The following is a 27500-nucleotide window of genomic DNA, read 5'->3' as shown; positions in this document are numbered from 1 at the left end:
CACCCTTGTTTGTTGACATGACATGAGTGGATGTCCTCTGCCCCCCCCCCCCCCCCCCCCTCACACACACACACACCCCAAAACCACCGCAGGACTACAGCGTCCCGGAGATCAGCTTGTTCCCGGAGGAGAACGCGGAGGGCAAGAAGGTGATCTTCAGGGACACGTCGGAGGACGCCAGGATCTTCGGGTTCCCCATCAAGGCCAACTCCATCATCATCAGCGCCGGGCTGTGAGTGACGGGAAGCGTCAGAACCCTCGCCCTTCGGCCGCAGGGCCGCTCATCGCTCTTCTCGCCGCAGGTGGCTGGTCTACGCCAAGCCGTTCTTCGAGGGCGTGCCGAAGGTCCTGGAGGTCGGGGGTTACTCCGACGCCGCCGCCTGGGGGGCGGAGCAACCCCACGTGGGGTCTCTGCATCCGCTCAAAGTCGTAAGTAGGAACGTGCGCCGTCTCGTTGTGGTTTGAGCGTCGGTGCTGAGCGCTGTGGTCCTCCTCAGGGGGAGCCCAGGGTGGAGAACATGAGCGAGCCCAAGGTAAGTCAGGTGATCCGTCAGGGGGGGCGGGAGGTTCTGAAGGAGCTTCCGACCAGCGGGCGGCGGCCGCGGCTCTGCTGGTCCACAGCTGCTGATCTACGAGAAGCCGTACTTCAGCGGGAAGTCCAGGACCATCACCTCCAACACCAGGGACTTCATGACGCGGGCGGAGATCCAGCAGACGGCCTTCATGTACAACATCGGCTCGCTGAAGGTCCTGGGCGGAGTGTGAGTGCAGCTCCACGCCGGACCTCCTCGCCCTCGCCTCCGCCGCCGCCTTCATCTTCTCGCCCGTGTCCCCGCAGCTGGGTGGGCTACGAGAAGGAGAGCTTCAGGGGCCACCAGTACCTTCTGGAGGAGGGGGACTACCAGGACTGGAGGGTGTGGGGGGGCTGCGACGGCGAGCTGCGCTCCGTGAGGCTGATCCGAGCCGTAAGCCCCGCCCCCGACCCCGGCGCCGCTCCGCATCTCGCCTCCCGCCTCCTCAAGGACCTCCTCTCCTTCTGCAGGACCTCAGCGACCCCTTCATGGTGATGTTCGAGCAGAGCGAGGAGGAGGAGAAGGGCCCGGAGGAGAACACCTTCGAGGTGTCCGAGGCCGTCGCCGACGTGGAGCTCTTCGATTACAAGACCTCCACCCGCTCCATCCAGGTCTTCAGCGGGGCGTGAGTAGACCCGCGCCGGATCTTCAGCGCTACGGTGGCGCTTGTGGAGGTGTCACCTGTGGTTCTTCTCCCAGGTGGGTCGCCTACTCCCACGTGGACTTCTCCGGCCACCAGTACATCCTGGAGAAGGGTTTCTATAGCAACTGCGCCGACTGGGGGGCCGTGGACAGCCGCATCTGCTCGGTGCAACCCATTCTGCTGGTGAGGAACACACACACACACACACACACACACACACACACGGTTCTGATTTGTGGATGCCTTTGCTTCCAGGCTCCAAGGGACAACTCCAGGAGCAGACATGAGGTGGGTGCCCGTGGAGGGAAGGTGTGGAGATACTTCTAGTGTTCCTGCAGAGCTCCACCCTCCTCCCCCGCAGAACATCTAGCACGTTCTCGAGCGTTCTGTTTGACCGATGGATGGTTCTGGGTCTGGTGCTCCGGGTCTTCGTCCCCCAGGTGTTGCTCTACTCGGAGCCCAACTTCCGCGGCGAGTGTCGCATCTTCGACCGCAACCAGGAGTCTCTGTCGGCGGCGGCGCCGACCCGCTCGTGCAGGGTGGGCCGCGGCAGGTGAGCGCCGCCCGAACCCGCGAGCGGCGTGTAAAAATGCAGGAAGTCGTGACGAGGTTCTCCGGCTCTCCGTCTCCAGCTGGGTTCTCTACGAAGACGCCGCCTTCAGCGGGAACATGTACGTGGTGTCGGAGGGCGACTACCCCACCCTGGGCAGCATGGGCTGCCCGCCCGACGCCCCCATCCGCTCCTTCAAGGCCGTGCCGACGGTGCGACGCACGTTTCCGTGAAAGCCGGCGACCCCGTTGTTCCGGGAGCAGCTTCTGACCGCCTCGTGTCCCGCAGACCTTCTCCGTCCCCTCCGTCTCGCTGTTCGGCTCGGAGTGCCTGGAGGGCCGGGAGCTGACCGCCGACGCCGAGATCCTGGGCCTGCTGGAGGAGGGCTTCAACAACCACGTCCTGTCCCTGAGGGTCAACAGCGGCTGGTGTGTGTGTGGGGTTTGATTTTCTCAGGAGGTTTCACACGTCAGGTTCCACCGCAGAACCTCGCGGGACCACGAGTGACCAGCAGGGGGCCGTGGGAGAGGAACCCGGTGCAGATCTTGGGTTTTCAGGAGGATCCTCGAGTAGAACCAGATGTTCCCTTCCGTAAAATGCAAAGCTCCCGCGGGAGTTGCGGCTGCTTGAGAAGGTCTGGAGTGTGAGGTACGCTAGGGTGGTGCAGGACATGGAGGAGAGCTTTAGGACGGCGGCGAGGTGCAAGACAGGAGACGCTCGGGTGACCGAGAGGAACCCCTGTGAGACGGTGAGGCTGCAGGGAGTGGAGATGAAGGAGGTCCAGAGCAGGGGAGGGCCTGGAGAAGGGCTGAGGAATGTGTGGAAGCGAGATGGAACGTGCGGAGAAGAACGGAGAAGACAGGAGGCAGAGCTGGAGGACGCAGGGATGAAGATGTGGAGGTTCCTCTTTGGGAGTGAGGAGGACGGGGAGGATCGGGAAGGAGGGTGTTAGATGTTCTGGAGATAAAGTCACCCTGAGATGGACAGAGGAGGGATGGAGACCTGGATCCGGGCAGAAGGTTTCCACCAGGCAGGGGTTCTACAAGAAGACCCGAGAGGAGCCTTAGGCGTGGAGGGGAAGAGGACAGGAAGCCAGTTAGAGACGAGGAGTTTAGATGCAGTCAGATGATTGTCTGTGGAGACCACCTGAAGACATCTGTGGTCTTCAGCCCCGGCGAGAACCTCCGTGTCTCCATGTGTTTCCTCCAGCTGGGTGATTTGCGAGCACAGCAACTACAGGGGGCGGCAGTTCCTGCTGGAGCCCATCGAGATCACCAACTGGCCAAAGTTCAGCGGCCTGCAGACCGTCGGCTCCGTCTATCCCATCAGACAGGTGGGTCCAGATGGTCCAGCTGGTCCAGATGGTCCAGATGGTCCAGAGGGTCCAGCTTCTAATGAATCTGCAATCAGAAGCGACGGTGACCTTTCCGAGGTGGTTCATGGTGTCGTCTCCACAGAAGCGGCACTGCTTCCGCATCAAGAACAAGGAGCGAGGCCACGTCATGTCCATCCAGGGCGGCGTGGAGGAGATGAAGAGCGGACGGGTGGTGGCGGCGGCCGAGGTGGAACCCATGAGCGACATCTGGTTCTACCAGGACGGCCTCATCAAGAACAAGGTAGACACGGTTTGATCTTCAGTGTGACGCCCTCCTCCCAACACACAGTGCTGAGTGTGTGTGTGTGTGTGTGTGTGTGTGTGTGTGTGTGTGTGTGTGTGTGTGTGTGTGTGTGTGTGTGTGTGTGTGTCCAGCTGTCCCCGACCATGAGTCTCCAAGTGATGGGCAACGTGGAACCGGCGGCCAAGCTGGTCCTGTGGTCGGAGACCCGCCAGCCGGTCCAGACCTGGGCGGCCCAGCTGAGGGGGCTCATCTCCAGCCTCACCTTCCCCGGGATGGTGCTGGACGTCAAAGGTGGGGCCGCCGTCCAGATCTGGGTCGCTGGGGTCCATGAAGTCCATGAAGTCCATGAAGTCCATGAAGTCCATGAACCGTGTGCAGATCCTCCAACCAGCTTGTCCTCCGCTTCCCTTCCAGGCGGCAAAACCTACGACAAGGACCACGTGGTGATCATGCCGGAGGGGGAGGGGAGCCCGAGCCAGCAGTGGGAGATCGAGCTGCTGTGACCTGGACGGACACACACACACCCACACACACACACACACACACACACACACACACACACCCACCCACACACACACACACATACACACACACACACACACACTGTATATCCCAGTGTTCCTCTGCCAACTCTCTCTCCTGGCTGGACCTCCTGGCTGCCGCTCCTCCAGGGTTCCTCCAGGGTTCCTCCAGGATTACCAGGAATCCAATCAAATTCCCAGGAGGCGGAGTCATTGAAAGTGGGCGGGGCTTATCTTCCCTAGCCGGCGAACGATTGGCCGGCCTCTAACTCTGGACTCCGCGAGGCCGTTAGCGACGATGCTAACGGGCCTCGATTCCCAAAGACCCGGCGGCCGCGGAGTGTGAGGCGCGCCGAACTTTGGACAATATGGAATACAGATGTCTTATTTTTTAAGGTATTTTATATCCAGGATATGATTTCTCCTTGTTGAACGCACGCCGTTCATGTGACACAGAAGAGTAATTTTTAATATATGTTTATTGCTATGGAAACGGGAGTCATGTGGGGGAGGGAGGGTTTCAAATGAAATGTTGAATAAAAAATAAAGGACAATCGGATCTGCGTTTTCGTTCTCGGCCACCGGTTCAGACATAGCGACGGATGTTTGAGGTGCGCGGCCGGGCCGGTTCATCGGGGCAGGAAGTCCAGGTAGAAGCAGGAAATGGGAGCGGACCAACGCCAAAACCAGTTCCACCTGTTTGGTCGCACGCAGAGGATTCATGCGACCTCGGCCAGCGGGGAAAACAAACCCGCCCGGTTTGTTTGGACAGCAGGGGGGGGGGGGGGGGCTCTGTGCGGCTATCGCTTGCGCTAACACACACCCATGCTATCAGCAAGCTATCATTAGCATCGGTCGGAGATGCTAATGATAGCTTGTAAGCGCCCCTTGTGAGCAGAAACACACGACACTGACCGGATTCCCGCACAGCCAGGAATGCGGGCATTTTGCAAGCCGGTCGTCACGGCAACCCTCCGAGGGGCCCGGCGCTCCTTGAGGATCCCGGCGTGTGATTGGACGAGCTGTTTGGTGTGGGGGGGGGGGCTTGGAGAGGGCGGGCGGGACTCGGATCCGGTGCTGATAGCCGGAGGTCGTAAAAAAAGAAGGAAGGCTCTCAGTCGCAGGTGAGAAGATAACACACGGTAAAAGTCTTACTTTTTAACCTTTTACTTCTTATGTGCTTTTAAAAATAGTGATTATCATGTACTTAGTTTTAGCAGCAGCAGCTTTCTGAGCTAACAGTTGATCACACAGCTTCTTTATTTCCCTGTATTTTCTGGTGTGTGTGTTTGCATGTGTGTGTGCGTGTGTGTGTGTGTGCAGGTAAAAGTCCAGCCATGGATCCCGAGTACTTCAAGTCTTACGTGAGTATTAGTGTTTTCAAACACTGTATAAGGAGGTGTGGGATGTGAACCCTGTGTTTGAATGTGCCTGTGCTCCGCCCCAGGCCATGTCCTGGGGCACCCTGGGGACGGTGCGTCCCTTCCCCAGCTTCCACCCGGACAGCGACGCCCAGGAGATCCGGCTCGCGCTGGAGAAGAAAGGTGTGGCCTCGAACCCTCCTTTTTCCAAACCGATCGGCTTCTTCGCTCCTTTGAGTCGGGGGTCGGTCTTTGCCGACGTCCCCAAACCCCAATCCAGGGCCCGGAACATCTTCACCGTGAACTTGATGTTCTCACCAGCGGGACACCGGATGGACCATCAGAATGGCCGTCTCACGGTTTGGCTTCAAGTTCCCAGGAGTGGACTGCACCCGGTCCCCGAAGCTTGAGCCGTGATTGGCCACGTCGGTCATTCACCCATGAGTCAATGCAAAGTTCACGCCGTGTTTTGATCCCGCTCCAGATGCGGCGACCCTGGTGAGAATCCTGACCAATCGGAGCAACGCCCAGCGGCAGGCCCTCGCCGAGGCCTTCCAGAACCTCACGCAGAAGGTAAGGAGATCCTCCTGAAGAGCGCTGTGAGGAGACGGCGCTCGGCCGCCATGCTAGTTCATCCGTAACTCCCGAGTGTTTGCCGATCAAACAGGCGTCGAAGAGCTGGGACACACCTTTGTTTAGAGAGGGAGCCGAGCAGAAAGCTCTCCCATCCCTGTCCATCCAGTTACCGCTTCACGCCGTTGAGATCCTTCTGTGCGAGCCGGACCGGGGGAGGTGGGGTGAGGAGACCGGCCGGACGTCCAGGAGGGACTCCGAGTATCCAGGAGCCACGGTCTGCTCGAGGACTATGGTCCTGTTGCCCTTTAGGAACTCTCTGCAGCTCCAAGAGCCGAACAAAGGCTTCTCAGGCAGCAGAGGAACCAGGAGGTACGTCAGCTCCCACTCCCAGGCAGGCTGGTCCTACAGCTCCATAGGAACTCCTGGGTGCTTTGGAACTGGGTCAACTCATACGCCACGCCCGTTGTGGACTGAGGAGCGCCATTTTCAAACCCTGGTCAGCGAGGAGTGGATCGACAAAGAGTTCCAAGCTCTTCTGGCCTGCAAGGCCTCGGGGGGTTCAAGGGTCTCGGAGGAACAGATACATTTTGGCTGGAATGATCGCTGGGTTGGATCATGGCTCGCAGGGTTCTTCTCGCGCTGAAGCAGTGCAGGGAGAGAAACACTTCAACCATCTGATAGTCCACGGTTCAGAACATGAACGCTGCAGCTTCCACCTCATGTTGTCCATGCCATCTTCCTCTTCTTCTTCTCCGGAGGTTTGTTTTGGAGTGTGCAGCTGAAGGTGCACAGTAAGATGCTTCCCAAGCCTCTTCTTCTTCTTCTATGTGCTCCCTCACTGCCTGAAGGAATGCAGAAGTAAAAGCTTAGGAAGCAAATTTCTGGAACGGAGTTCATCTTGGACAATTCAGTCAGATGGATGATGGATGATGGATGGATGGATGGATGGACGGATGGATGATGGATGGATGATGGATGGATGGATGGATGGTTGAATGGATGGATGGATGGATGGATGGATGATGGATGGATGATGGATGGATGATGGTTGAATGGATGATGGATGATGGATGGATGGATGATGGATGATGGATGATGTATGGTTGGCACCCAGGGGTGACATGTGAGCTGTAATATCTGTCAGACATGCTGACATTCCTGCTTTCCCTTCAGAACCTGGTCGCTGGTGTGAAGAAAGCTCTGTCTGGAGACCTGGAGACTCTCCTGCTGGACCTTCTGACGCCGCCGTTGGAGTACGAGGCGGTGCGCCTGCGGCGTGCCATGGCGGTGCGTGCACGCGACCTTCTCACCTTCCAGGGAGGCTTGTTTGGGATGTAAGTGATGTTTAACTGTGTGTGTGTGTGTGTGTGTGTGTGTGTGAACATGCAGGGTCTGGGCACAGATGAGGAAGCCCTCATGGAGATCCTCTGCACCCGGTCTGGGAAGCAGCTGCGCGCCATCGCTGCCGCCTATAACCAGCGTGAGTGAGCAGAGACCTCCGGCTTGAAAATGAGGAATCGTCCGCTCATGTTCTACGACTGTCCATCAGTGTATCAGAAGGACCTGGAGAAGGACCTGAAGGGGGAGACCAGCGGGGACTTCGCCAAGCTCCTGACGGCTCTGCTAAACGTGAGATGTTGGACGCTTATGGACCCTTCGCTTCCACCGGTGCTCGATCAAACACCATCTCTCGCTCTCTCAAAACAGAAAGAGAACCTGCCCGGAGCTCTCCAGGGGGACGTCCAGGTACCACCTTCTCTCCTGCCTGGAGGTCACTGGTTGTGTCAGGCTGGAGGTGAATCCTCCAGGTTCCATGGGAGGAACCTGGAGGGATGATGTTTTATTTTTACTCCTCCAGTCTCTTTGTGAGTCACTGAAGGGGAAGAAAGCCAGCGCGGGTCCGTGGATCAACGTGCTCACCTCCAGAGACTCTGAACATCTCCAGAGAGGTGTGTGTCCGTGTGTGTGTGTGTGTGTGTGTGTGAGTGTGTGTGCACCCAGAGCTCCTACCTCTGCGCTCCTTCTGCACAGTGCTGATGGCCCTGGAGCTGAGGAGCGGCCGGATGCTGGACGAAGCTCTGGAGAAGCACTTCTCCGCAGACATCAGGATGGGTCTGAGGGTCTTAGGTGAGTCCAGCCGTGGACTTTGGACCGCAGCTGTGTTTGTACTTATTTCTGGAACCCTGTGGTGACAGTGCAGTGCATCCAGAGCCCGGACGTCTACCTCGCCAGAAGACTGGCAACCATGGAGGTGAGAGCTTCCTGCACCTCCTGCAGGTGTAGCCGACGGCGTAGATTCGCTTAAGGCCGATGGCGTTCACGTGAGGAAGGTGTGAGTGTGTGTGTCGGGCGGCGTGCCTGAACCGTGTGTGTGTGTGTGTGTGTGTGTGTGCGCCCTCTAGTGGGCGGTGAATGTACTGCAGGGTGACGATGAGTCAAAAGGGTTTTTTTCCTTTTCTTTGTGTTCAAACGGCGGCTCCTGCAGACGGCGGCGGTCCGAGGCATCATGGTGTCTCACAGCGAGGAGGACCTCCTCTGCATCCGGGCCGCCTTCCTCAAGCTAACCGGCTGCTCGCTCTACACGGCGCTGCAGGTGCGTGCACGGCCAATATGGAAACTCCTGCCGGCGCTTTCAAGTGAATAATTAATGACTTTATTTAATCTTTTTTGAACGTTGGTTTTCCTTTCAACCCTTTAGCGTCAATTCAAGGGCGATCTTCTCCAGGCGCTGCTGGCCCTCTGCAGATCAGAAGATTAAGCTTTACTGGCTCTTGTTGTGTTTTGGTGAAAATAAACCTTGCATGACCTGTCTTAATGCTTCCGGAAACCAAATGACCGTTACGTCTATTTATGCCTATTTATACCGATTTATATGTAATTTCCCCAAATATCCCTCAACCATGGACTCCAATCAGTGAGGCCGTCTTTATAAACATTTATTTCTATCATCTTTATTGCACATACCTAATGAAAATGAATATTGCGCGGAAGTATACAGGTGGGGGGGGTCGGTCGATGTACCGACAAAGCTTTATGCAGACAACACCCTTTTTTATGTTTTATATGGAATTGATTGTGAAAGGACTTCTATCCCGCGAACGACTCACTTGTTGTGCGTTCGCGAGGGAACCGTGGCGTGCGGCCCTCGTGGCTCCAAGCCACGATGACCGCCGATTGGGACGACCTGCCGGCCCATCGCGGCGAATCATTACGGCTGACGTCATTTAAATAGTGCACAAAAGCGACAAAACCCAATACATCATCCTGAATAAGCACCAGGAAACACAAGGCGGAGACAAAGCGGCCACTTACACTCCCACCGCAGCAGATGCTAATCTGATATCACTAGCTAACCGCAGAACCGCGTCGGATCGCAAACCTCACACGCGGTGAGGACCTCCTCCCAAATCAGCTCACCAGTCCCTTGATTTCAGCTAAATGTAACCTTTGTTTCAAGCCTACAAACACAGAGCCACAGCTTGACGGCAGGCGGGGGAGGAGGCGGAGCTTCTCAGCTGCAAAGTGCATGGAGCGACAGTGGAGCCACCAGGAGCAACATGGAGGCTCTGAGCAGCGAGGCTGCGCCGTGCGGAGCTCTGGTGGTTGTCTTCCTGGTGGTTGTCCTCCTGGTGGTTGTCCTCCTGGTTGTCCTCCTGGTTGTTGTAGTGGTGGTGGTCGGAGTTGTGGTGGTGGTGGTCGGAGTTGTGGTGGTGGTGGTCGGAGTTGTGGTGGTGGTGGTGATTGGGGTTGTGGTGGTTGGAGATGTGGTGGTTGTCGTAGTAGTAGGGCTGGGTGGCGTGTTGGTGGTGGTTGGAGTTGGAGTAGTGCTGGTTGGAGTTGTGGTGCCGGTTGGAGTCTTAGTGGTGTCTGGAGTCGTAGCGGTGGTGGGGCTGGGGGTGGATGGAATATTGGTTCTGCAGCTGGTGGTGGTTGGAGATGTGGTGGTGGTGGTCAAGTCAAGCGTTTGGAAAGGGGTGGTGGAGGCTGTAACCTTGGTCCGGGTGGAGGCTGTGTGCGTGGTTTGGCTCTTGACGGTCCCTGTGGTGGCTTCGGGAGTCTGGATGGTGTGTGGTAGGACCGTAGGAGACATGCTCACCGTCTGACCCTGATGTGGAAAAAAAGAGACTCGGGTCAACTGGACCGCCAGCTCCGCCGCCGACGTCTGACGGCACGAGCAGCTCCATCACTCTGCTCCCTCCATACTTCCTGTCGTTAGTTCATCACCCGTTCATCATCTACAGCGCTTGTCCTGCATTCAGAGCCCATCTCTTCATCATCTTCAACCAGGGTCCACCTCAGGACCACAACCGTTCGTTCATCCACGCATGCGGACATGCAACCATTCAGCCCGTCAATCACACATCACATAGAAACATAAAGCGTCCACGTGTTCTCAGTATCTACCTGCGCCGACGCCAGCAGAGCCAGGAGGCAAAATCCCAGAACCAGAGTCCTCATGATGGCCGCTCGTCTTCGATATTTCCCCGTTCTTCGTCCGACGGTCGCTTCAGATTTCTGTGGCGGCGGGTTTCGGACCTCCTCTTATAGGAGCCGGAGGGGGTGTGTGTGTGTGGGGGGGGGGGGGGAGGGTCAGGCTGGGAAGCTTCACACTCCGAGGTCACATTCACACTCTGCTTTATTTTATCAAAACTTCCCTGTTAGATAGTAAGACCCTGCTCCCATAAACAGTGACTTGGATGGTTCCTCAAGGCGCGAGATTAAAAGTTAATTATTACTGGTAATCAACGAATAAAAGTGTGTGTGTGTGTGTGTGTGTGTGTGTGTGTGTGTGTGTCTATACCCCAAAATCATCCCTGTTTTAAAGAGTACCCCCCCTCCACATCTTCGGGGTGCTGAAGCTGCTGGAGGTGACACAGCGACGGGGCTCCTGCGTCAGTTGTTTACCTCAGGTTTAATTTTTTACACCCGTCAACAGCAGCCACTTCCTTGTGCGAGAAGCTCTGGAGGTCACGCTCAAATTCATGAGGAACTAAAGTCATAAAAGACGTCTTTTAGCGTCACTTGATTCATTCAGGTTCCTGGTGGGTGCTGGGGCTCCAGAGGCATCCTCAAGGTCCCCAGGGACCTTCAGGCGGCAGCTCGGAGTTAGAGGTCTCCAACCGAGGGGTCGGAGAAGGGATCCAACTGAGGGGTCGGAGAAGGGACGTCACGCCGGTGGTCGTACTCGTCACCGGAGATGCACCTGGTCTCTCTTGTAGCTGAGGCACAAGATCCGGAGGAGAAGCCAACCAACCCGGCAGCGTTTTAGATATCAAATGAGACGACGTGTCCAAAACAACCACCTCCACGCAACCTTCTCAGACCCTCCACCTGCACCCACCACCTTCCCCACTGCCAGCCCCGTTCCAGGGACGAAGGCCGTCCTGGACCACGGGTTCTACACGGGGACCACGCGGGTTCTACATGGGTTCCACACGAGTTCCACACTGGAGCAGAGGGGACTGTTTGGAGCAGATGTCCTATCTTTTGAATTTTATATCTACTGTTATTGTGGTTAAAAAATTGTGTTTATGACGGCTCACATCCACCCATGTGTGTGTGCGTGTGTGTGTGTGTGTGTGTGTGTGTGTCCTCTTCCTCTTCCCACGTCATTCAGACAAGTTGAATCTCCTTCCAGGAAAACAATGTAATATTCCCGCCATGTTTGGATTATCAAAGAAGCAAAACAAAGTCCAATGCAAGGTTTGCTGTGTCGAAGCCACGGAGAGAAACTGTGTGTGTGTGTGTGTGTGTGTGTGTGTGTGTGTGTGTGTGTGTGTGTGTGTGTGTGTGTGTGTGTGTGTGTGTGTGTGTGAGAGAGGCCTCATTACATCACGCAAAATCATGCCAAAAACGGAGATCCAGAGTGAGAAGGTACAAAAATATTGACCAAAAGTGGAAGCGGCCTTCTAGAAGGCCTGGTGGACTTAGCCTGTCTCCTCATGCCAGAGAAGAGGAAAGTGACCGAGGTTCTGGTGGGGGAAGTTGGAACCGCCCACAAAACATTGTGTGGACGTTCGAATGCAGGCCAGACAAAGCAAAGACAGAATTCAATGTGGGAGAAGTTCCTTCTGCTGGAGCAGAAGATGGAGCAGAAAGTCATGAAAGACCAAAAAGAGCCATGTGGATTATCTCCGACCGAGGAGGGCGAGTGGCGACCCGGCGTTCACCGTTGATACCCGCTTTGGGAGTTCTTCTGTCATCCGGCCTCCATGTGGAACCCTTGCCGGTGACGACCGGGAGCTCGATGGACGTCGGGCGTCTGCTTAGAAGCTCCTCCGTGAGATCAGCACGTTCCTCCAGAAACCCCAGGAGAATCTGGTGATCTAAACTGTCTGATAGATGACGCCTCATTGGAGGAACAAGGAACCTGCCAGAGGTTTCAGGTGGAACACCGACGCCCCGACCTCCTCTTTGCAGTTCCCTTGTTCTACCAACAGGCCTGTGCTCATGCACGGAGCCAGCTGTGCGTGGAAATGGTCACACACACACACTTCCGGTAAAGTCCTCCATTCTCAGCCCACGGACGGATTCCCGTGTTTTTTCATTGTTCTGATACACAAACACACACACACAGGAAGAAGCAGAAACACACACAGACACACACATGCTAACACACAGACACACAAATGGCACACAGATACACACACACACACACACACACACGTGGACACACACACACACGTGGACACATGCACACACACACACACACACTCACACACACACATTTGATTGGCTTCTGACTGACTCTTTTCCTCCTTCCATTAATTATTTCTGCTGGGAAAAAGTAATCTGGTTTTAAGAGGCTACAAACACACACACACACACACACACACACACACACTCACTCCAAGCCCTCTGCAAACAGTGACCTATGTGTGTGTGTGTGTGTGTGTGTGTGTGTGTGTGTGTGTGTGTGTGTGTGTGTGTGTGTGTGTGTGTGTGGCAACACCAAGGTCATCCAGATAGGGCCGAGCGACCGGCTGCCCTGCTTCTCCATCTTGGTCCTCCAGCCGTTCCTGCTCTGATACGGTGGAACCGCAACCTTCAGCTGGTTCTCCCAGGAGAACAGATAAGTGAGACCTTTATTTACTTGTTCTCCACACGGGCCGCACGCCACGGTTCCGTCACGAACGCACAACAAGTGAGTCATTCGTGGGATAGAAGTTCCCTCACAATCAATTCCATATAAAACATAAAAAAGGGTGTTGTCTGCATAAAGCTTTGTCGGTACATCGACCGACCCCCCCCACCTGTATACTTCCGCAATATTCATTCTGACTAGGTATGTGCAATAAAGATGATAGAAATAAAAGTTTATAAAGACGGCCTCACTGATTGGAGTCCATGGTTGAGGGATATTTGGGGAAATTGCATATAAATCCGGAAGCATTAAGGCAGGTCATGCAAGGTTTATTTTCACCAAAACACAACAAGAGCCAGTAAAGCTTAATCTTCTGATCTGCAGAGGGCCAGCAGCGCCTGGAGATGATCGCCCTTGAATTGACGCTAAAGGATTGAAAGGAAAACCAACGTTAAAAAAAGATTAAATAAAGTCATTAATTATTCACTTGAAAGCGCCGGCAGGAGTTTCCATATTGGCCGTGCACGCACCTGCAGCGCCGTGTAGAGCGAGCAGCCCGTTAGCTTGAGGAAGGAGGTCTTCCTCGCTGTGAGACGCCATGATGCCCTGGACCGCCGCAGTTTGAACATAAAGAAAAGGAAATAAGTATTTTGACTCATCGTCACCCTGCGGTACATTCACCGTCCACTAGAGGGTTAAAATGCATTCGCAGAAAAATTTTTCATTTTCAGAATGTGGCTACATATTTGGACTCGTAACAAAAATGAGTGACAAGTCATCCAAACTTTCATGTCTCACCACACAAAAAAAGCCATGGCAGTGCAGAGAGCGCCGTCAGAAGCCGACCTTCTTCGTGGCGCCTTGTTCGGGCGCCAGCGTGTGACGTAATCATCTGTTAACCTGCTGATCCCTGTTAGCATGGCGCTCGCTAACGCTACCATCACGGCACCACAGAGATTTGCAGATGCAAGATGGATAGGATCTTGTGACGGACCTGAGCAGATTACTGAGCTTAGCCAAATGCTCTGCGCTAGCAGACGCCGTCATTAGCAGCGTAGCCCCAGCTAGCTTCTTCTCAGGCTTTCAACATCTGGATGCGGTGATGCCTGGAAGGAGACGCCCGGACGTCAGCCTCCCTTTCCATGAGATTAAACATGTTTGTTTCATGGCCTCCAAGTGAAGGACACAGCGGAGCTGTTCGGCATCCAGAAGAGGCTAGCTGGAGCAATTCGGAAAATGCCTGCAATTCTATCTGGTTCTGTCATTGTAAGATTTGCGTGATGACATTATCAACAACACTGCTCTCACCAGCCTCTCCTGCGTGGCTTGGGATTGCCAATCCAGATGGAATTTTGAAACCTGAATTGCACAGCGGAACTTGAAAATGAAATTGAAAACACAGTTTGGATGACCTATCACTTATTTTAGTTGAGTCAAAATATTGTTGGGGTTTATGTTGATGCTTGTTGATTTTGGGGTTGCTGAGAATGATGCGGGTGTGGTTGCAGGTGCAATGAATTCTGTTTTTCTTTTTTTTTTTTAACCGGGAATTGAGTTTGTTGTATTGTGCAACCAGGCGTTTTACCGTCAGCGGGTGTTTCCTTGACTAAAACGCTACAATGTTGTATAATACTGATAATATCAATAATATCAATATAATGAGAGATGAGAGATGAGATGAGAACAACTTTATTTATCCCGAAGGAAATTGTTGTGCCAGAGTTTCAAGTATAAAACATAACAGTAATAGATAATAGTAGGAAGGAGGAAGAATAAGAAATATAATGAAATATGAATTGTCTTAACTGTTAACTGTAACTACAAAGATTGAAGATTCCCTGCGGCTGAGGGAAGAGGAATTAAAAAGTCTGATCGCCTCAGGTAGGAAAGACCTCCTGTGGCGTTCAGTGGAGCTCCTGGGTGGAATCAGCCTACGACTGAAAGAGCTCCAACAGGACATCAACGTGGCATGCAGGCGGTGATGGATGTTGTCCATGATGCTGAGGAGCTTCCTCATCATCCTCCTCTCTGAAACCTGCACCACAGACTCCAGCTCCACTCCCAGGACAGATCCAGCTCTCCTGATGAGCTTGTTGAGTCTGTTAGCGTCAGCTGTCTTAAGCCTGCTGCCCAGCACACAACAGTGTAGAAGATGGCGCTGGACACCACCGAGTGGTAGAACATCTGCAGCATGGTCCTGCAGACGTTGAAAGATCTGAGCCTCCTGAGGAAGAACAGGCGGCTCTGACCCTTCTTGATGATGGCATTGGTGTTACAGGTCCAGTCCAGTTTATTGTCCAAGTGGACACCCAGGTATTTGTAGGTGTCCATAATGTCCACATCATTGTCCACTTAATATTGACACATTCACGCAAATGCATTTTAACTGAATTATGATACTTTATGATATTCTTCCATACAACCGGGCATTTTCACTCGCTTCTAAAAGAGTAGGTTTGCTTGCGCCTCTTAAAAAGTATCCGGATACTTGAGTCCTCCCCGTTACCCGGTGCGTTTGTCGCCCTCTAGTGGACGGTGGCGGCGGCGCGCCGACAGGAAGTGACGCAATGACAACAGACGGGTGCCCGGCGGCATCATGGCTCTCCTGAAATGATTCGGGATTAGAAACCTCCTCCATTCGCAGCACGGGTGTCTCTTATTTATATTTCTAAAACGGAGAAAGCAGCGAACGCCGTGAATTCCGGTAAGCCGTTCCCCGGGGCCGGTCCGCCCGCCCGGCGTCCCCGCCTCTCCTGCATGCTAGTCGCTTTCATGCTAGTCGGATTAGCCGCAGGCAGCGTCTCGGTCTCGAACGAAGAAAATGTCAAAAAATATCCGGGAACTCCCGGGATCCCCGGAAAGCGATCGGTTCTACGTTAAATTATGATACACCGGATATTTTTATTTATCAATAAAAGACTTTACAGGAGCCTTCCTGCGCGATTCCATTGATTTTAGCTAAACCGAGTGACCCGGATGTTAACCGTCCTTGTGTCGCTGTCGTCAGATGGTCCTGGAAGTTTCTGGAGATGAACCTTGACATCCTGCGTGCATCACCCTCCTCTCCATCCCCTCCTCAGATCGCAGGCTCCAGAGGCCCATGGCAGCTCCTCTACCTCCGAAGCCGGGGATGGCGGGGTTGCCCCCCCAGCAGCCGCACCTGCCCCCGGGCGCCGGGGCCGCCCCGGGCCCGCAGGCCGGGCCGCCCCAGGGAGCCCTGAGGGAGATCTCCCCCGTGTTCCTCTGCCAGATCGGCCAGGAGACCGTCCAGGACATCGTCACCAGGACCATGGAGATCTTCCAGATCACGAGGGCCACGCAGGTGAGGAGCCCTGGAGGGCAGGGCCGCTTCCAGCTCTTTGGCTTTCACAAGCGCCTGAGAACATCCTGCAGCCCTGCAAGCATTCATTCATTCATTCATTGTCTTCTGGCTGGAGCCGATCCCAGCCTCCTGCACCGGCCCATCACATGGTCGCAGAGACAGACACACAACTTGTCGCCCTGTCATTCAAGGGTTACTGTTAAATCTCATGCGTACAATCTGAAAACATGTATACCTGTACATTGTTGTTCTGCTGTCCACAGGAAAGCAACAAATAAAGCCAGATGTAAACAGAAATGTTAAATGTGCCGTCAGGATGTGCAGTTTACAGGAAAGAGTGCAAATTCAAACGTTCACGTGATCTGCAGTGGTAGAAAGTGCAGATGGACATCTTGAAAGTGGAGTGTTGAGTGTGCAGGCTGGAGGCAGACAGTGGGTGGACTGTCCAGGTCGATGGATGGTTGAGTAGAGCACTGGCTGTGCTGGATGGAAGTGCAGAGAAGGGAACAGTAGGGAGCATCTAACTGTCCTGAGGAAGAACATGCTTGTGGACTCCTGCCAGTTGTCCAGGAGTTCGACGGCAGTCGGGTGGAGGTGGTCCTTTGGTCGTGCCGTCCCACATTTCACACTGCCGGACCTCCAGCCAGGAGCGTGAGCGGTCCGTGGAGGCGGCTCTCCTGTGGACTCTGCTGGGAGATGCCCTGCAGAGAAGGCGGTGGGCTTCCGGTGATCTTCTCCGGTCTTCACCACTTGCAGCAGGCGTTTGCGGTCCAGAGCTGCGGTGCCTCTGGACTGTAAAGTGATGCTGCTGGTTAAGATGCTCTCAACAATGAGAGCATCTCATTGTTGCAAAAAGTTGCAGATGTAGGAGCTCCAGATGTAGGTGTCTGGGTAGGAGAGGCAGTGAAGGAGGGTGGTGGTCATGGTGTCTGATGCAAACTGACACTCCTTCTTTTCACACATTGCATGGAGACGTGCTGCCATTCACCCGGCTGGACCTCCTGCATGCGTTTGGACTGTCAGGAGATCCCTGAGGAACCCCATGCAGATGCGGGGAGAACATGGAGGCTCCACACAGAAAGAAAACACCCTTGGTGAATCAGACCAGGGACGGCTGCGTTCGCTGGCCTCTCCTGGTTCTGGAAGAGAACGGGTCCTGAATGGAGGCGGTCCGGCACCCATGGTTGTCGGCTCCGGTGTGAACCGAGCCAGATGATCGCGGAGGAGAACCGACCGTTGGCTCCTGGGGCTGGCAGAAGTTCCCGAGTCGGCACAGATGGTGTGATCAAAAAAGGCCTTCAACATGAGGCGGAGTCCCTGTTTGTTGACCACTGGAGGTCCAGGGAGATGATGGTTCCACCAAACCTGCAGGCGCCTCCCTGCTGCAGCGTAGGGGCCTCCTCATGAAGTCCACCGTCATCTCCAAAGTGTGGAGTGGGTTCACCTCCAGGCCGGAGCAGCGAGGAGCTCCGTCACCCAGGAGGGACTCCGAGTAGAACGTCCAGAGGCGCTGGATGAGGAGGTCAGGTATCTGGTCAAGATGCTTCCTAGAAACCTGGGGAGGTTCCACCAGACCCAGGACACGTTGGAACACCTCGGGATCCTTGGTCCTGGGAGAAGGATAGGTGTCAGAAGATGGATGGATGGAAGGATGGATGGAAGGATGGATGGATGGATGGATGGATGGATGGATGGATGGATGGATGGATGGATGGATGGATGGATGGATGGATGGATGGATGGATGGATGGATGGATGCCTCTCAATCACATCACCTGGGTGTTTTCATCCATCCAACAGAGTTAATAATCCACCACCTGCTGTTCAAACATCTTCCAACAATAGGCATAATGTGTGTCAGGGTTGCTGAGCTTGGTGCTCCTCTGGCTCCTCCGGGTTCCTTCCACTGGAGGCCTCGCCTCGTCCAGACGTGCACGTCACCTCCGAGCCCCCGGTGGCGAGGGGAGCCGCTGCGTACGCCGAGGGTTCGCCTGCGGCAGAAGCTCGGGCTTTTTATGAGCAGTTCTCTAGAAATATCCAAGACACACACTGGGATCCTAAACTCGCCATAAATTAGCAGAATAAAAAGATGAAACTGGAGGTCTGAACCAGGGGTCGCCAGCCTTTTTTAAACCCAGCTGCTATGAAATTGTTTTACCTTTAGTTATGTTGCTATTAATGATTAATGACACCGATCACATTAATGATTTATCAGCTGTGACTTAAAAAGGTGGGAAACAGATAATAACAATACTCTCTAGCGCCCGCTCGCTGCAAGCGTGCAGCGCTGACCTTTGACCCAGCTGAAGCTCCCCCTGACCTGAGGTCAGCGTGAACGCTCTGAGCCGTTTGGACCTGCGGAAAAGCTGCTTTACCTTTATGTCTTGTCGCATTTGTGAATGAACTGCTCTGGAAAAAAGAATATTTTATTAGCAGCACATATTCTGAACTCCAAGAAAACACTCGCCAATTTGAGTCCTCCTCGTATTTTGGAAGTAGAAAGCGAGAATTAATCCAAATACGCAGTCGTTTTCAGCCTTCAGCCTGACAAAAGACCATTACGCTGAGCGACGTAAAACATATATTTGCAAAATAATAGCCTATGAATACACATTTTATTTTCGCTTTACCCCATCACCATCTAAGTTTAGAGTTACATTGAAGAAACTAAAAAAACTCAAATGAATTACATTTGAATTAAATACTCGAATTCTTTTCCAAAACCACGGTGGCCCTTTACCTAAACATCCTGTACAATAAACATCTTTTAATGTCATTGTCGTTTTCGGATCTCCATGAATGTCTGCTGCGTCCGCAGCTCCCCAACGGCGTGACCCAGAGCCAGGCCATGTACCAGGACCGCTTCGGGAAGCTCCAGGAGCACCTGCGGCAGCTCGCCCTGCTCTTCAGGAAGCTGCGGCTCCTGTACGAGCGCTGCGTGGAGATGACCTCCGACCTGCAGGAGGCGCCGCCGGAGGTACGCCAGCTCTTTGCTAATTAGCGCAGATGTTTGCCGATCACCATGGGTTCAGGCCAAGAACCCTTCGGTTCTGATCTCGGATGGGTTCTTATTTAGTGTGTGTGTGTGTGTGTGTGTGTGTGTGTGTGTGTGTGTGTGTGTGTGTGTTCAGCTGGTGCCGTACGCCGGTGAGGAGCTGTCCATGGTCCGAGTGGAGCCCTGCAGTCCCGCTGTCACCCAGGAGAGGCAGGAGGTTCTGGAGGTGGGTCCCTGCCCGGTCCTGGTTCTCGCCCCCGGGCCGACGTGCTCTGACGGCACCGATGTCTCTCCGCAGAAGGTACGCCAGAAGAACCAGGAGATGAAGGTTCTGATGGACCAGATGAGGAACCTGCTGTGGGACGTCAATGCCATGCTGACGCTCAGGAAGTGATGGTCCTCCAGCAGCTCCGCCCACCGTAACACGGGGAGGATCTTGGGACACTTGGGACTCTGCTGCACCTTCACCTCCAGACTGGATCCACCGTCTCATCACATCTTCAGCTCCTCTTCTTCACTCTCCTCCAGGTTCAAAAAAAAACAACCAAACCCACCTGGGTTCCCGGCCGGCGGTCACCACCATGGTGACTTATCATTTGGCAGCTACGTATCTCAGGTGTTTTTGTATACCTGTGTGTGTGTGTGTGTGTGTGTGTGTGTGTGTGTGTGTGTGTGTGTGTGTGTGTGTGTGTGTGTGTGTGTGTGTGTGTGTGTGTGTGTGCTGAACAAGTCTTCCTGAATGGTCACCAACAACAGCAGCAGTGTTTCTGATTTTCTTCTGTTTTGTACAAATAAAGTTTTTTTTTTTTAAGAAAAGGTGTGTGTGTGTGTGTGTGTGTGTGTGTGTGTGTGTGTGTGTGTGTGTTTAATACTCAAACCCCACGGCAAACGTGAGCATTTAAAAATCTTTTATTGGATTTACAGTTAGCCTTTTTGAAGCAAAATTGTCCAGTTTCCTTGGCAACCGGAGCCCCCCCACCCCGTCCCCAAGGGGGAGGGGCTTGTAGCGTCAGAGCCCCGCCTCCTCAGTCCCCTGGAGGTCACCTCCTCCCCGGCGACCATTGCCCTCCTCGTCGCCGCCGGTCACGTGACCCGGCCCGCTGCCTCCCGGGAGGATGCAGAACTTCTTCCACGGGTCCTGGTCCTCCTCGTCTTCCAGAACAATCCGCAGGGGTCCGTCCGTCCGATTGTCCGCGCCTCCGCCGTCGTGGATTTCCCGCTCGCTCCCGATTGGTCCGTTTGTCCGAAGAGGCCTGGCGGGAACGCGCCCCCCCACCCCCGCGCCTCAGAGCAGCATCAGGCCTTCTCCAGGTCCTTGTACTTCTTGCGCAGGACGGACACCTGGTCCTTGAAGAGCACCGGATCCAGGCGGAACTGGGAGTGCACCAGGGGCATGTAGCCAAACCAGCTGGCGAAAGTGTTCACGCACTCCTGGCGCTGGTTGAAGTGCTCCGGGTTGGCCCAGGGGACGCTCCTGGTGTCCTACAGGTGCAAGTCGGGGAGGTCAGAAGAAGAAGAAGAAGAAGGAGAAAGAGAAGAAGAAGAAGAGGAAGGCCCACCTGTGGACTGGGCAGCTCCTTGTACTGCTTCCTCTGCGCCACCTTGACGGGCGGCAGGTGGGTCACGGCCGAAACCAAGAAGTTCATCAGTATGTCCTCGCAGTTGGACGTGCGGTCCACTAGGGTCCTCAAGGACTGGGGCAGGTAGTGGGAGAACAGGTAGTTGTAGTACCTGTTTGGGGGAAGGGTCTTTGTAATTACATTGTAATTACAGCTCAAGGAGCGTCACCATCAGGCTTGCTAACCACCTCTGGAATCCTGGCACCTTCAAGGAGCCACCAAGCAAAAACAGGACTCCATAGATCATCTGAAGTTCATGTAAATTAAGGCCACACGTTACTTAATGAATACACACTGACCAGAGTTGTGTGTGTGTGTGTGTGTGAGATGTGTTCGTGTTCTGGTAGTACTAGATGGTAGTGCCTGTAACTAGTAGTTTAGTGCTGCATACTGTTTTGCTTGCTCCAGTCTGCTTTTCAGCTACTGCCACGACTAGCCCTCCTGTAAGGGTGAAAAGAAGAGCTGAGAGTACAAGTCTTGTGCCTCTCCACCACCAAGACTCTCACAGTGCCGCCTCACGGTAACTGGGTCCCTGCGGATCCAGGTCAGACCGGAGCAGCATCGAGCCCCAGAGGCACCACCACCTGGCGGACACGCCCAGGTGCTCGCCAGCCACGGCCACAGCAAATAGTCCCGCTGCCTTGTAGGTCAGCCTATGAAGGCAAAGGCTAAGGACGTGCACCCTGACTACCATGCAGAAGACCTCAACAACTTTGATGGATGGCTCCACCAGTGACAGATCCAAGAGACAACTGCCATCGGCGCCAGAGAACTCTGGAGATGTCGGACCGACAGCCGCTCTCTGAAACCCACCGGGCAGATGAAGACAACTGAAGGAGGAGAGAGTTGGCTTCACCTTCTTTTGGAAAGGAGAACCACAAGTGAGCCGAGGAACCATGGGTCTGGTTCTACCATCAACAACCGGCTTGTCAACCACTTCTCCGAACTTCCTGTGGGCATCAGCGAACGCCTCGTGAGCATCCGTCAGATGTTAACCAAGAACCAGAAAGCAACAGAGGCGAGTGCCTATGTCCCTACCTTAGACTGAAGTGGAAGAACAAGAGGCCTTCTACGCCTACCTTGAGGAAACGCTGTCAGAAGTGGCCAGGGAGGACAGGCAAGTGTGCCCGGCACAACCTCTTCATCATGAACACTATCTTGGGCAGAAAAACAAATTCAAGGCGTCTTGGAGAAATCCTTGCTCCAAACCATGGCATCTCATTGACTGTCATAGTGAGAGCCAGGAGCCGCTGGGACATGAACATCATGAGGCCTCATCCCTTCTACAGCGTCCATCAGGCTCAAAAAGAGGAGGAGGATTCAGAAGATCCGGCAAAGACTCAACCTGGACAGCCTGAATGAAACTAACATCCGGCAGCTACTTCAGGACTCTCTCTGTGAAAGACTTCAACGGGAAGATCCCGACAACATCGAAGAGCGTCGGGGCCTTCTCGAATCCACCGTTCTTGACTCTTGCAAAACCAGTCCAGAAACATCGGGACTGAAATGGTGTAAATCACACAGAGATAGAAGTGCTTATCTCCAAAAAAAAGAAAGCCTTCAGGTCTGCCAAAGTGGCGTCACAATCCAGAGCCCAGGCTAGCGTTCAGAGATGGATGAGACAGTTAAAGACCAGCTGTTGGATGGACAGAGGCTTTAGGACTCCAGAGACTGGAGGAGTCAGGTGGCACTAGAGGCTTTTTATTGCCACCAAGGCTGGCAGTGGCCCGAGCTACCGAGGCTTGAACCCCCTGGGCTCCAAAGATAGACATACTCTTTTAAGAGACTATGACTCCCAAATAGTGACTGTACTATCGAGCTCTTATCAACAACTGACAAGGTCCTTGCTCACTGTCTTGCCAACCGCCTGATACCACGATCTGCGGAGGCACTCCGGCTTCTCACCATCCAGGAGAACAACAAACATGATATTCACTGCACGGCAGCTCCAGGAAAAATGTTGGTAACAGCAGCTGCCTCCGTCCATGGCCTTCTTAGACCCAACAAAGGCAAAGGATTCTGTTGATCGACTGACACCGGAGCGTACCGTGCCATGATGCTTAGGCTACTGCATGACAACACGTTAGCCACAGCACTCAGCAACAGTGGCTGCATTTAAACGGAGGTCAAACGGGGTTGCGTCCTTGCCGCCACTCTGTTCGCCAGCATCACTGCAGCCGTACCCGCCTCACCCGCCATATCTGCCACAGGGGATTCTGGTCCTTCACAGAACCGATGGCAGGCTCTTCATAGCCGAGGGTAAGTCGGACTCTCCGCCTTCGTGGAGCTGCACTGCGCTGATGACAACGCCGTTACAGCACACGACCCAGAACACCTCCGGAACATTCTTAACACCTTTGCCAAGGCATACGGAGCCCGGGGTCTGACCTTACACATCATGGAGACACAGGTTCTGGACCAACCACCATTATGCCGGCTCATCTGCTCGCCCCCATCGCCGACACTGAGGTGAAGCATCGCCCGAGTCGTGCCGGTGGAGCCAGCAGATGGCCGAGACCTCAAACAAAGCTTTTGGTCTACAAAGCTGTGATGGACCACCTAGAACAGACACCTCAAACCCTCTGAGAGCTCTGCGGAGGCTCCTGAAGATAAAACGGGAAGACAGACGCACCAACATCAGCATTCTTGAGGAGACAAATATGGCGAGCATCTCTACCAACATAATGCAACAACAACTCCAATGGATGTGCCTCATCATACGCGTGTCCCACAAACATCTCCAAAAGCAGATTCCAGTTGGACAGTGAACCCCTTGGTGGGCCAAAGAAAAGACTGAAAGGTTCTACGATACTTCCTCCAACAGGGAGGACCTTGTGCTTGGCAGGCTCTGCTGGAGGAACGCAGTCCTGCAAAGTGCAGCGCAGCACGAGTCTGCGATCCGCCGTGCAGAAGAAGCAAAGCAGCAATGTTGACAGGAAAGAGCTTCACCACCGTCCAGCGCTTCAACCTTCCATGGCCACACGGCGGCAAGATGTGGCTGAAGGATCGGCCTCGGCGGCCACCGAGGAGAAGACCGGTCCTACTTGACCTGAGCGGAGGCCGAAGAAGAAGGTGTTTGGAATAAAATGCGGATGTCAGCCTGCACTTGTTGTATTATGGGATTGAATTATATCCTTAATATACAATAAAAACTGTGTAATAATGGTCTTCATTTGTGCGCATGCTGCGCGCACGTGATTGAAAAGCATCGTTGGAAGTGGCTTGAGGAGCGGCGGAGATTCATCCGGCGGTCGCGCGCTAATGGCGTTTCCTCTTGCATCTGCATAAAACCTGGAGATGTACTGCCGCCATTAAAGATGGCCAACGGGACTGAGGGCCATAACTGCGGAGACACCGGCTGAAATTTTAACATCCGACCATTTAATTTTATGACGAGACTATAAATCTAGCGACCCCCCCCCCCCCCCCCCCCCCCCCCCAGACGGGGGGAATTCTGATCCTTTTAGCAGCTGCAAAACTAGAACTACAATTTTTCACTCTTTGTAGTTGATGTGGAGCCAGCGGCTGCTGGGATTTGTAGTTTTTATACAGGAAATTAGCACGCAGCGTCCAAACGGCGTTTTTCCTCCCGGGTACCTGTGGTAGAAGGCGGCGCCGGTCAGGACGATGGAGTAGTCGTTGGTCCACTTGGAGGTGTAGCCCCAGACGTGCTTCAGCGGGTCCCAGAAGTGGCTCCTGGGTGGGTAGCCCACGATCCTCTCGGGGAAGCTCCGCCACACCAGGAAGGCGAAGTCCACCTGCCGACAGAGGCGGAGAGGAGGATGTGTGTGTGTGTGTGTGTGTGTGTGTGTGTGTGGGGTGCTTAAACAAACAGTGTTTTCCCGCCGCCACGATGACGCACCTCGCTGGTCAGCAGCACCGTGTCTTCATCCAGACTCAGCACCGCTTCCGTCTCTATGGCGACGTGAGGTAGGAACCGACTGGTGGTCTGAAAGGGGGGTTAATTGCAGTGGGTGACGTTTCTGGAGCGGCAAACATTTTCAGAGATGAGTCAGGCTTTTATTTTCGCCTGACGGAAAGGAATTCGGCCGCCACACCTTCCTCCTGCCGTCCGTCACGCTGAGCGGGACGGGCATGGGCGGCCATTTGCTGCGGCCCGGCGGCGCCTTCTCGCTGTTCCAGAGGATGATGATCTGAGGAGGGCGGGGCCGGAATCGCACGTCACGCACGTGACAGGAAACGAGGAAGGAAGCGGCGAGGAAGCGGCGGCGGCGAGCCTCACCTGCGAGCAGTATTTGGACTTGGACACGACCTGGAGCAGCTTCATGATTGGCTGGGACTGGGAGACCAGCGGCGAGACGGCGTGGATGACGGCGGTGAACTCCTGGCCCGGGGCCACACCTGGGCGGGAAACCAGAGCTCGCATTTGTCTACCTGCACTATGTGTGTGTGTGTGTGTGTGTGTGTGTGTGTGTGTGTGTGTACCTAAGCCCAGGTGGTAGAAGGGGAAGTGGGCCAGGTGGGTGGAGAACTCGGGCAGCACCAGCAGCCCCCCCGGCAGGACGTTCCACATGTACTTGTTCCGGGACACGTGGGAGAACACGCGATCCTTGATGATCTGGAGAGGGTGAGCGCACACACACACACACACACACACACACACACAAACACAGACATATTAGCCACTGGGTCAAACTGTTAGCGTAGCGTGTTCTCTGCCACTCCCGCCTCCCCGGACCCGGTCCCTTAGTGTACTTCCAGTCTACACCAGCAGGGGGTGTCCATGGCGTGGCATCAGGAGCAGGAGAAGAGGAGGAGGAGGAAGAGAAAGAGGAGGAAGAAGAGGAAGAGGAGGAAGAGGAGGAGTGTCTCGCTGACCTCAGGCTGCCTGAACAGCTGCGTCCCACAGGGAGAGGTTCCCCCCTATGCTGGATGTATATAAGCAGCTTATCACCAACCTCCAGAACCTTGCTTTTATCAACTCTGACATAATACCCATTGCACACACACACACACACACACACACACACACACACACAGCTGGATGCTCCGAGGCCTTCACTGCTCCTCGCCTCCCGTTCTCCTCCAGATCCTCCCCGTGCGCTTCAGTAAGTATCTCAGCGTCTCTAGCGGCGAAGGCTAGCGCTGTGGTTTAGCGTGCGCCCTGCTAACCGTGCCGTAATGACATGTCATTCTGTACGTCCAGTTCCAGCCCTGTGATCAAGATGGCGGTTGTGATGCTCGTGCGGCGGCGGCGGCGGCTTCGTGCTGCAGAAACAACAGGGACGCCTGTGTTTACGTCGGCGGTTTGGCGCAGAGAGAAGCCGGCGCCGCGCATTCCTGGACGGGATGGACGGGTCAGCACGGCGCCGCCGCGTCCGACAGAAGGCCGGACGGGCGGGGTTTGGACCTGCAGGAGAAGCCGAGACGGTCGGACGGCTGCAGCTCCGGGAGCTCGCTCTCACGACCCGGCGACTCATAAAGACGCTCCCTAATACTTCGGTGCTCCGAAGCGCCTGCTTCGACTTAACAGAACAGAGGGCCGCGATCTAAGGCCGCCGAGCCTGGAAGCCGCGGTCCTCCTGCAGAACCTGCAGCTTCCAGGAGCTCCGTGTGACGGGTGCGGGGGGCCGACCTCCAGCGTGGTGAGGACGATCTTGTCCACCGAGGAGAAGTAGGCCTCCCACAGCATCTGGGTCCTCTGTCTGAGGGCCAGCACTCGCTCGTTCCCCACGGCTCGGACCGTGGACGGCACCTGGAGGAAGAGGACGGAGGAGACGGTTCAGGTCCGGGTTCACCAGGTTCCGTCGGGTCCGTCGGTGGGAATGTGAGGGTGGATGATTGACAGCCGCCTGGTACAGATTAAGCCCCGCCCCTCGGCCACATTTGATCGTGTGTGTGTGTGTGTGTGTGTGTGTGTGTGTGTGTGTGCACGGGGGATGAGTGGGATGAAACCATGCTAACTGTTTAATAACATGTCATTCAAATGGCAGCCCATAATAAACAGGCCAGCAGAGATTATTCCGGAATATAATTTCAGATTCCAGGGATTAGACCGGTCCGCCGCTATTTTGATAATGTCCTTGACGCAGATGACATTTCCATGCTCATGTTACAACCCTTTATTACGGCGATAACAATGTTCTAACGATGTTCTAACGATGTTCTAACGATGTTCTAACGGAGCGGAAAAGTGCCGGCGTTCGACGGTCAGCGAATCACAAGAACTTCTGAAAACACCAAGTATCTTTGTCCCGTGCATGAGGTCAATTCACTGGGAGGGGTTGTGCACAAAGCTGACATCCTGGTTGTTAGCATGTGAGGGGTGTGTGTGTGTGTGTGTGTGAGAGTGTGTGTGTGTGTGTGTGTGTGTGTGTGTGTGTGTGTCTGGTCGTACCTGCAGCAGCAGCCTCTCGTCGCCCTCGATGACCGCCTGGTTCCACTGTATCACGTCTGAGAATGGCAGTTCCCAGCCGTTACTCAGCAACACCGGGATGCACGCCGCCTACACACACACCCACACACACACACACACACACAAACCATGATGAACAGACGGTTTCCGTGGCGACCCCTCGGGAACCCTCCATGTTCTTTGGCAGCCGACAGCGCCCCTGCATTAGCTTACGTGGAACTCAGAGGTCGCGACCCAGCCGACGCCCCCCAAAAACTTTGGG

General features: G+C 54.6%; 5 protein-coding genes across 9 annotated transcripts in view; 3 read left to right on the top strand and 2 right to left on the bottom strand.

The window, feature by feature from the left end:
• Positions 1 to 4459, top strand: part of crybg2 (crystallin beta-gamma domain containing 2) — a 24714-nt gene extending 20255 nt beyond the window's left edge. The window contains exons 10-24 of one of the 3 annotated variants that reach the window (XM_086177869.1): positions 93 to 232; positions 303 to 429; positions 498 to 533; positions 622 to 761; positions 839 to 965; positions 1043 to 1197; positions 1272 to 1398; positions 1471 to 1503; positions 1656 to 1768; positions 1848 to 1977; positions 2054 to 2193; positions 2975 to 3098; positions 3223 to 3381; positions 3516 to 3675; positions 3799 to 4459. In XM_086177869.1, coding sequence (XP_086033995.1) covers positions 93 to 232; positions 303 to 429; positions 498 to 533; positions 622 to 761; positions 839 to 965; positions 1043 to 1197; positions 1272 to 1398; positions 1471 to 1503; positions 1656 to 1768; positions 1848 to 1977; positions 2054 to 2193; positions 2975 to 3098; positions 3223 to 3381; positions 3516 to 3675; positions 3799 to 3887 — 1800 coding nt within the window. In that variant the 3' untranslated portion in view covers positions 3888 to 4459. Of the gene's footprint in view, positions 1 to 92; positions 233 to 302; positions 430 to 497; positions 1198 to 1271; positions 1399 to 1470; positions 1504 to 1655; positions 1769 to 1847; positions 1978 to 2053; positions 2194 to 2974; positions 3099 to 3222; positions 3382 to 3515; positions 3676 to 3798 lie in introns of all 3 variants that reach the window. The other 2 variants (XM_086177868.1, XM_086177867.1) reach the window with 2 other exon arrangements.
• A 519-nt stretch (positions 4460 to 4978) lies between these two features.
• anxa14 (annexin A14) lies at positions 4979 to 8651 on the top strand. Of its 3 annotated transcripts, none has more exons than XM_086177956.1 (13): positions 4979 to 5047; positions 5229 to 5269; positions 5353 to 5449; positions 5751 to 5839; positions 7016 to 7129; positions 7232 to 7322; positions 7392 to 7471; positions 7550 to 7588; positions 7701 to 7791; positions 7874 to 7969; positions 8038 to 8093; positions 8328 to 8435; positions 8541 to 8651. In XM_086177956.1, the coding sequence occupies exons 2-13, from the start codon at positions 5243 to 5245 to the stop codon at positions 8598 to 8600; spliced, it is 948 nt and encodes a 315-aa protein (XP_086034082.1). In that variant the 5' UTR covers positions 4979 to 5047; positions 5229 to 5242; the 3' UTR covers positions 8601 to 8651. The 3 variants fall into 3 exon arrangements, with proteins under 3 accessions (XP_086034082.1, XP_086034081.1, XP_086034083.1); XM_086177955.1 differs by having other exon boundaries at positions 4991 to 5029; XM_086177957.1 differs by lacking the exon at positions 8038 to 8093 and having other exon boundaries at positions 4991 to 5029.
• A 116-nt stretch (positions 8652 to 8767) lies between these two features.
• On the bottom strand, positions 8768 to 10343 carry LOC147215944 (uncharacterized). Its single transcript, XM_086177958.1, has 2 exons — positions 10247 to 10343; positions 8768 to 9947 (listed from the first exon to the last, which is right to left on the bottom strand). The coding sequence occupies exons 1-2, from the start codon at positions 10298 to 10300 to the stop codon at positions 9354 to 9356; spliced, it is 648 nt and encodes a 215-aa protein (XP_086034084.1). The 5' UTR covers positions 10301 to 10343; the 3' UTR covers positions 8768 to 9353.
• A 5110-nt stretch (positions 10344 to 15453) lies between these two features.
• On the top strand, positions 15454 to 19787 carry LOC147215943 (mediator of RNA polymerase II transcription subunit 30). The gene is made up of 5 exons (XM_086178054.1): positions 15454 to 15630; positions 16007 to 16248; positions 19067 to 19225; positions 19380 to 19469; positions 19542 to 19787. Exons 2-5 carry the CDS (start codon positions 16027 to 16029, stop codon positions 19635 to 19637), a joined length of 567 nt encoding a protein of 188 aa, XP_086034180.1. The 5' UTR covers positions 15454 to 15630; positions 16007 to 16026; the 3' UTR covers positions 19638 to 19787.
• Positions 19788 to 20137: 350 nt separating this feature from the next.
• ext1c (exostoses (multiple) 1c) overlaps positions 20138 to 27500 on the bottom strand; it is a 42965-nt gene continuing 35602 nt past the window's right edge. The window contains exons 4-12 of the mRNA XM_086178181.1: positions 27221 to 27328; positions 26459 to 26578; positions 25309 to 25441; positions 25106 to 25224; positions 24921 to 25016; positions 24725 to 24811; positions 24460 to 24620; positions 20803 to 20974; positions 20138 to 20725 (exon numbers count right to left, since the gene is read on the bottom strand). Coding sequence (XP_086034307.1) covers positions 20540 to 20725; positions 20803 to 20974; positions 24460 to 24620; positions 24725 to 24811; positions 24921 to 25016; positions 25106 to 25224; positions 25309 to 25441; positions 26459 to 26578; positions 27221 to 27328 — 1182 coding nt within the window. The 3' untranslated portion in view covers positions 20138 to 20539. The remainder of the gene's footprint in view (positions 20726 to 20802; positions 20975 to 24459; positions 24621 to 24724; positions 24812 to 24920; positions 25017 to 25105; positions 25225 to 25308; positions 25442 to 26458; positions 26579 to 27220; positions 27329 to 27500) is intronic.

Source organism: Fistularia commersonii, chromosome 30, assembly GCF_037954325.1.
Source record: "Fistularia commersonii isolate RoL2024-O1a breed Wild chromosome 30, RoL_Fcom_v1.0, whole genome shotgun sequence".
Taxonomy (NCBI): Eukaryota; Metazoa; Chordata; class Actinopteri; order Syngnathiformes; family Fistulariidae; genus Fistularia; species Fistularia commersonii.
This window is presented reverse-complemented; position numbering and strand designations above follow the sequence as displayed.

Excerpts from the sequence above, each read along its gene's own strand:
- LOC147215944 (XM_086177958.1), bottom strand. The coding sequence starts at position 10,300 with ATGAGGACTCTGGTTCTGGGATTTTGCCTCCTGGCTCTGCTGGCGTCG. Across the intron at positions 9,948-10,246 it reads CTCTGCTGGCGTCGGCGCAG|GGTCAGACGGTGAGCATGTC; the intron begins GTAGATACTGAG and ends TTTCCACATCAG.
- LOC147215943 (XM_086178054.1), top strand. The coding sequence starts at position 16,027 with ATGGCAGCTCCTCTACCTCCGAAGCCGGGGATGGCGGGGTTGCCCCCC. Across the intron at positions 16,249-19,066 it reads AGATCACGAGGGCCACGCAG|CTCCCCAACGGCGTGACCCA; the intron begins GTGAGGAGCCCT and ends CTGCGTCCGCAG. Across the intron at positions 19,226-19,379 it reads TGCAGGAGGCGCCGCCGGAG|CTGGTGCCGTACGCCGGTGA; the intron begins GTACGCCAGCTC and ends GTGTGTGTTCAG.
- anxa14 (XM_086177956.1), top strand. The coding sequence starts at position 5,243 with ATGGATCCCGAGTACTTCAAGTCTTAC. Across the intron at positions 7,589-7,700 it reads CTCTCCAGGGGGACGTCCAG|TCTCTTTGTGAGTCACTGAA; the intron begins GTACCACCTTCT and ends TTACTCCTCCAG. Across the intron at positions 8,094-8,327 it reads GAAGACTGGCAACCATGGAG|ACGGCGGCGGTCCGAGGCAT; the intron begins GTGAGAGCTTCC and ends CGGCTCCTGCAG.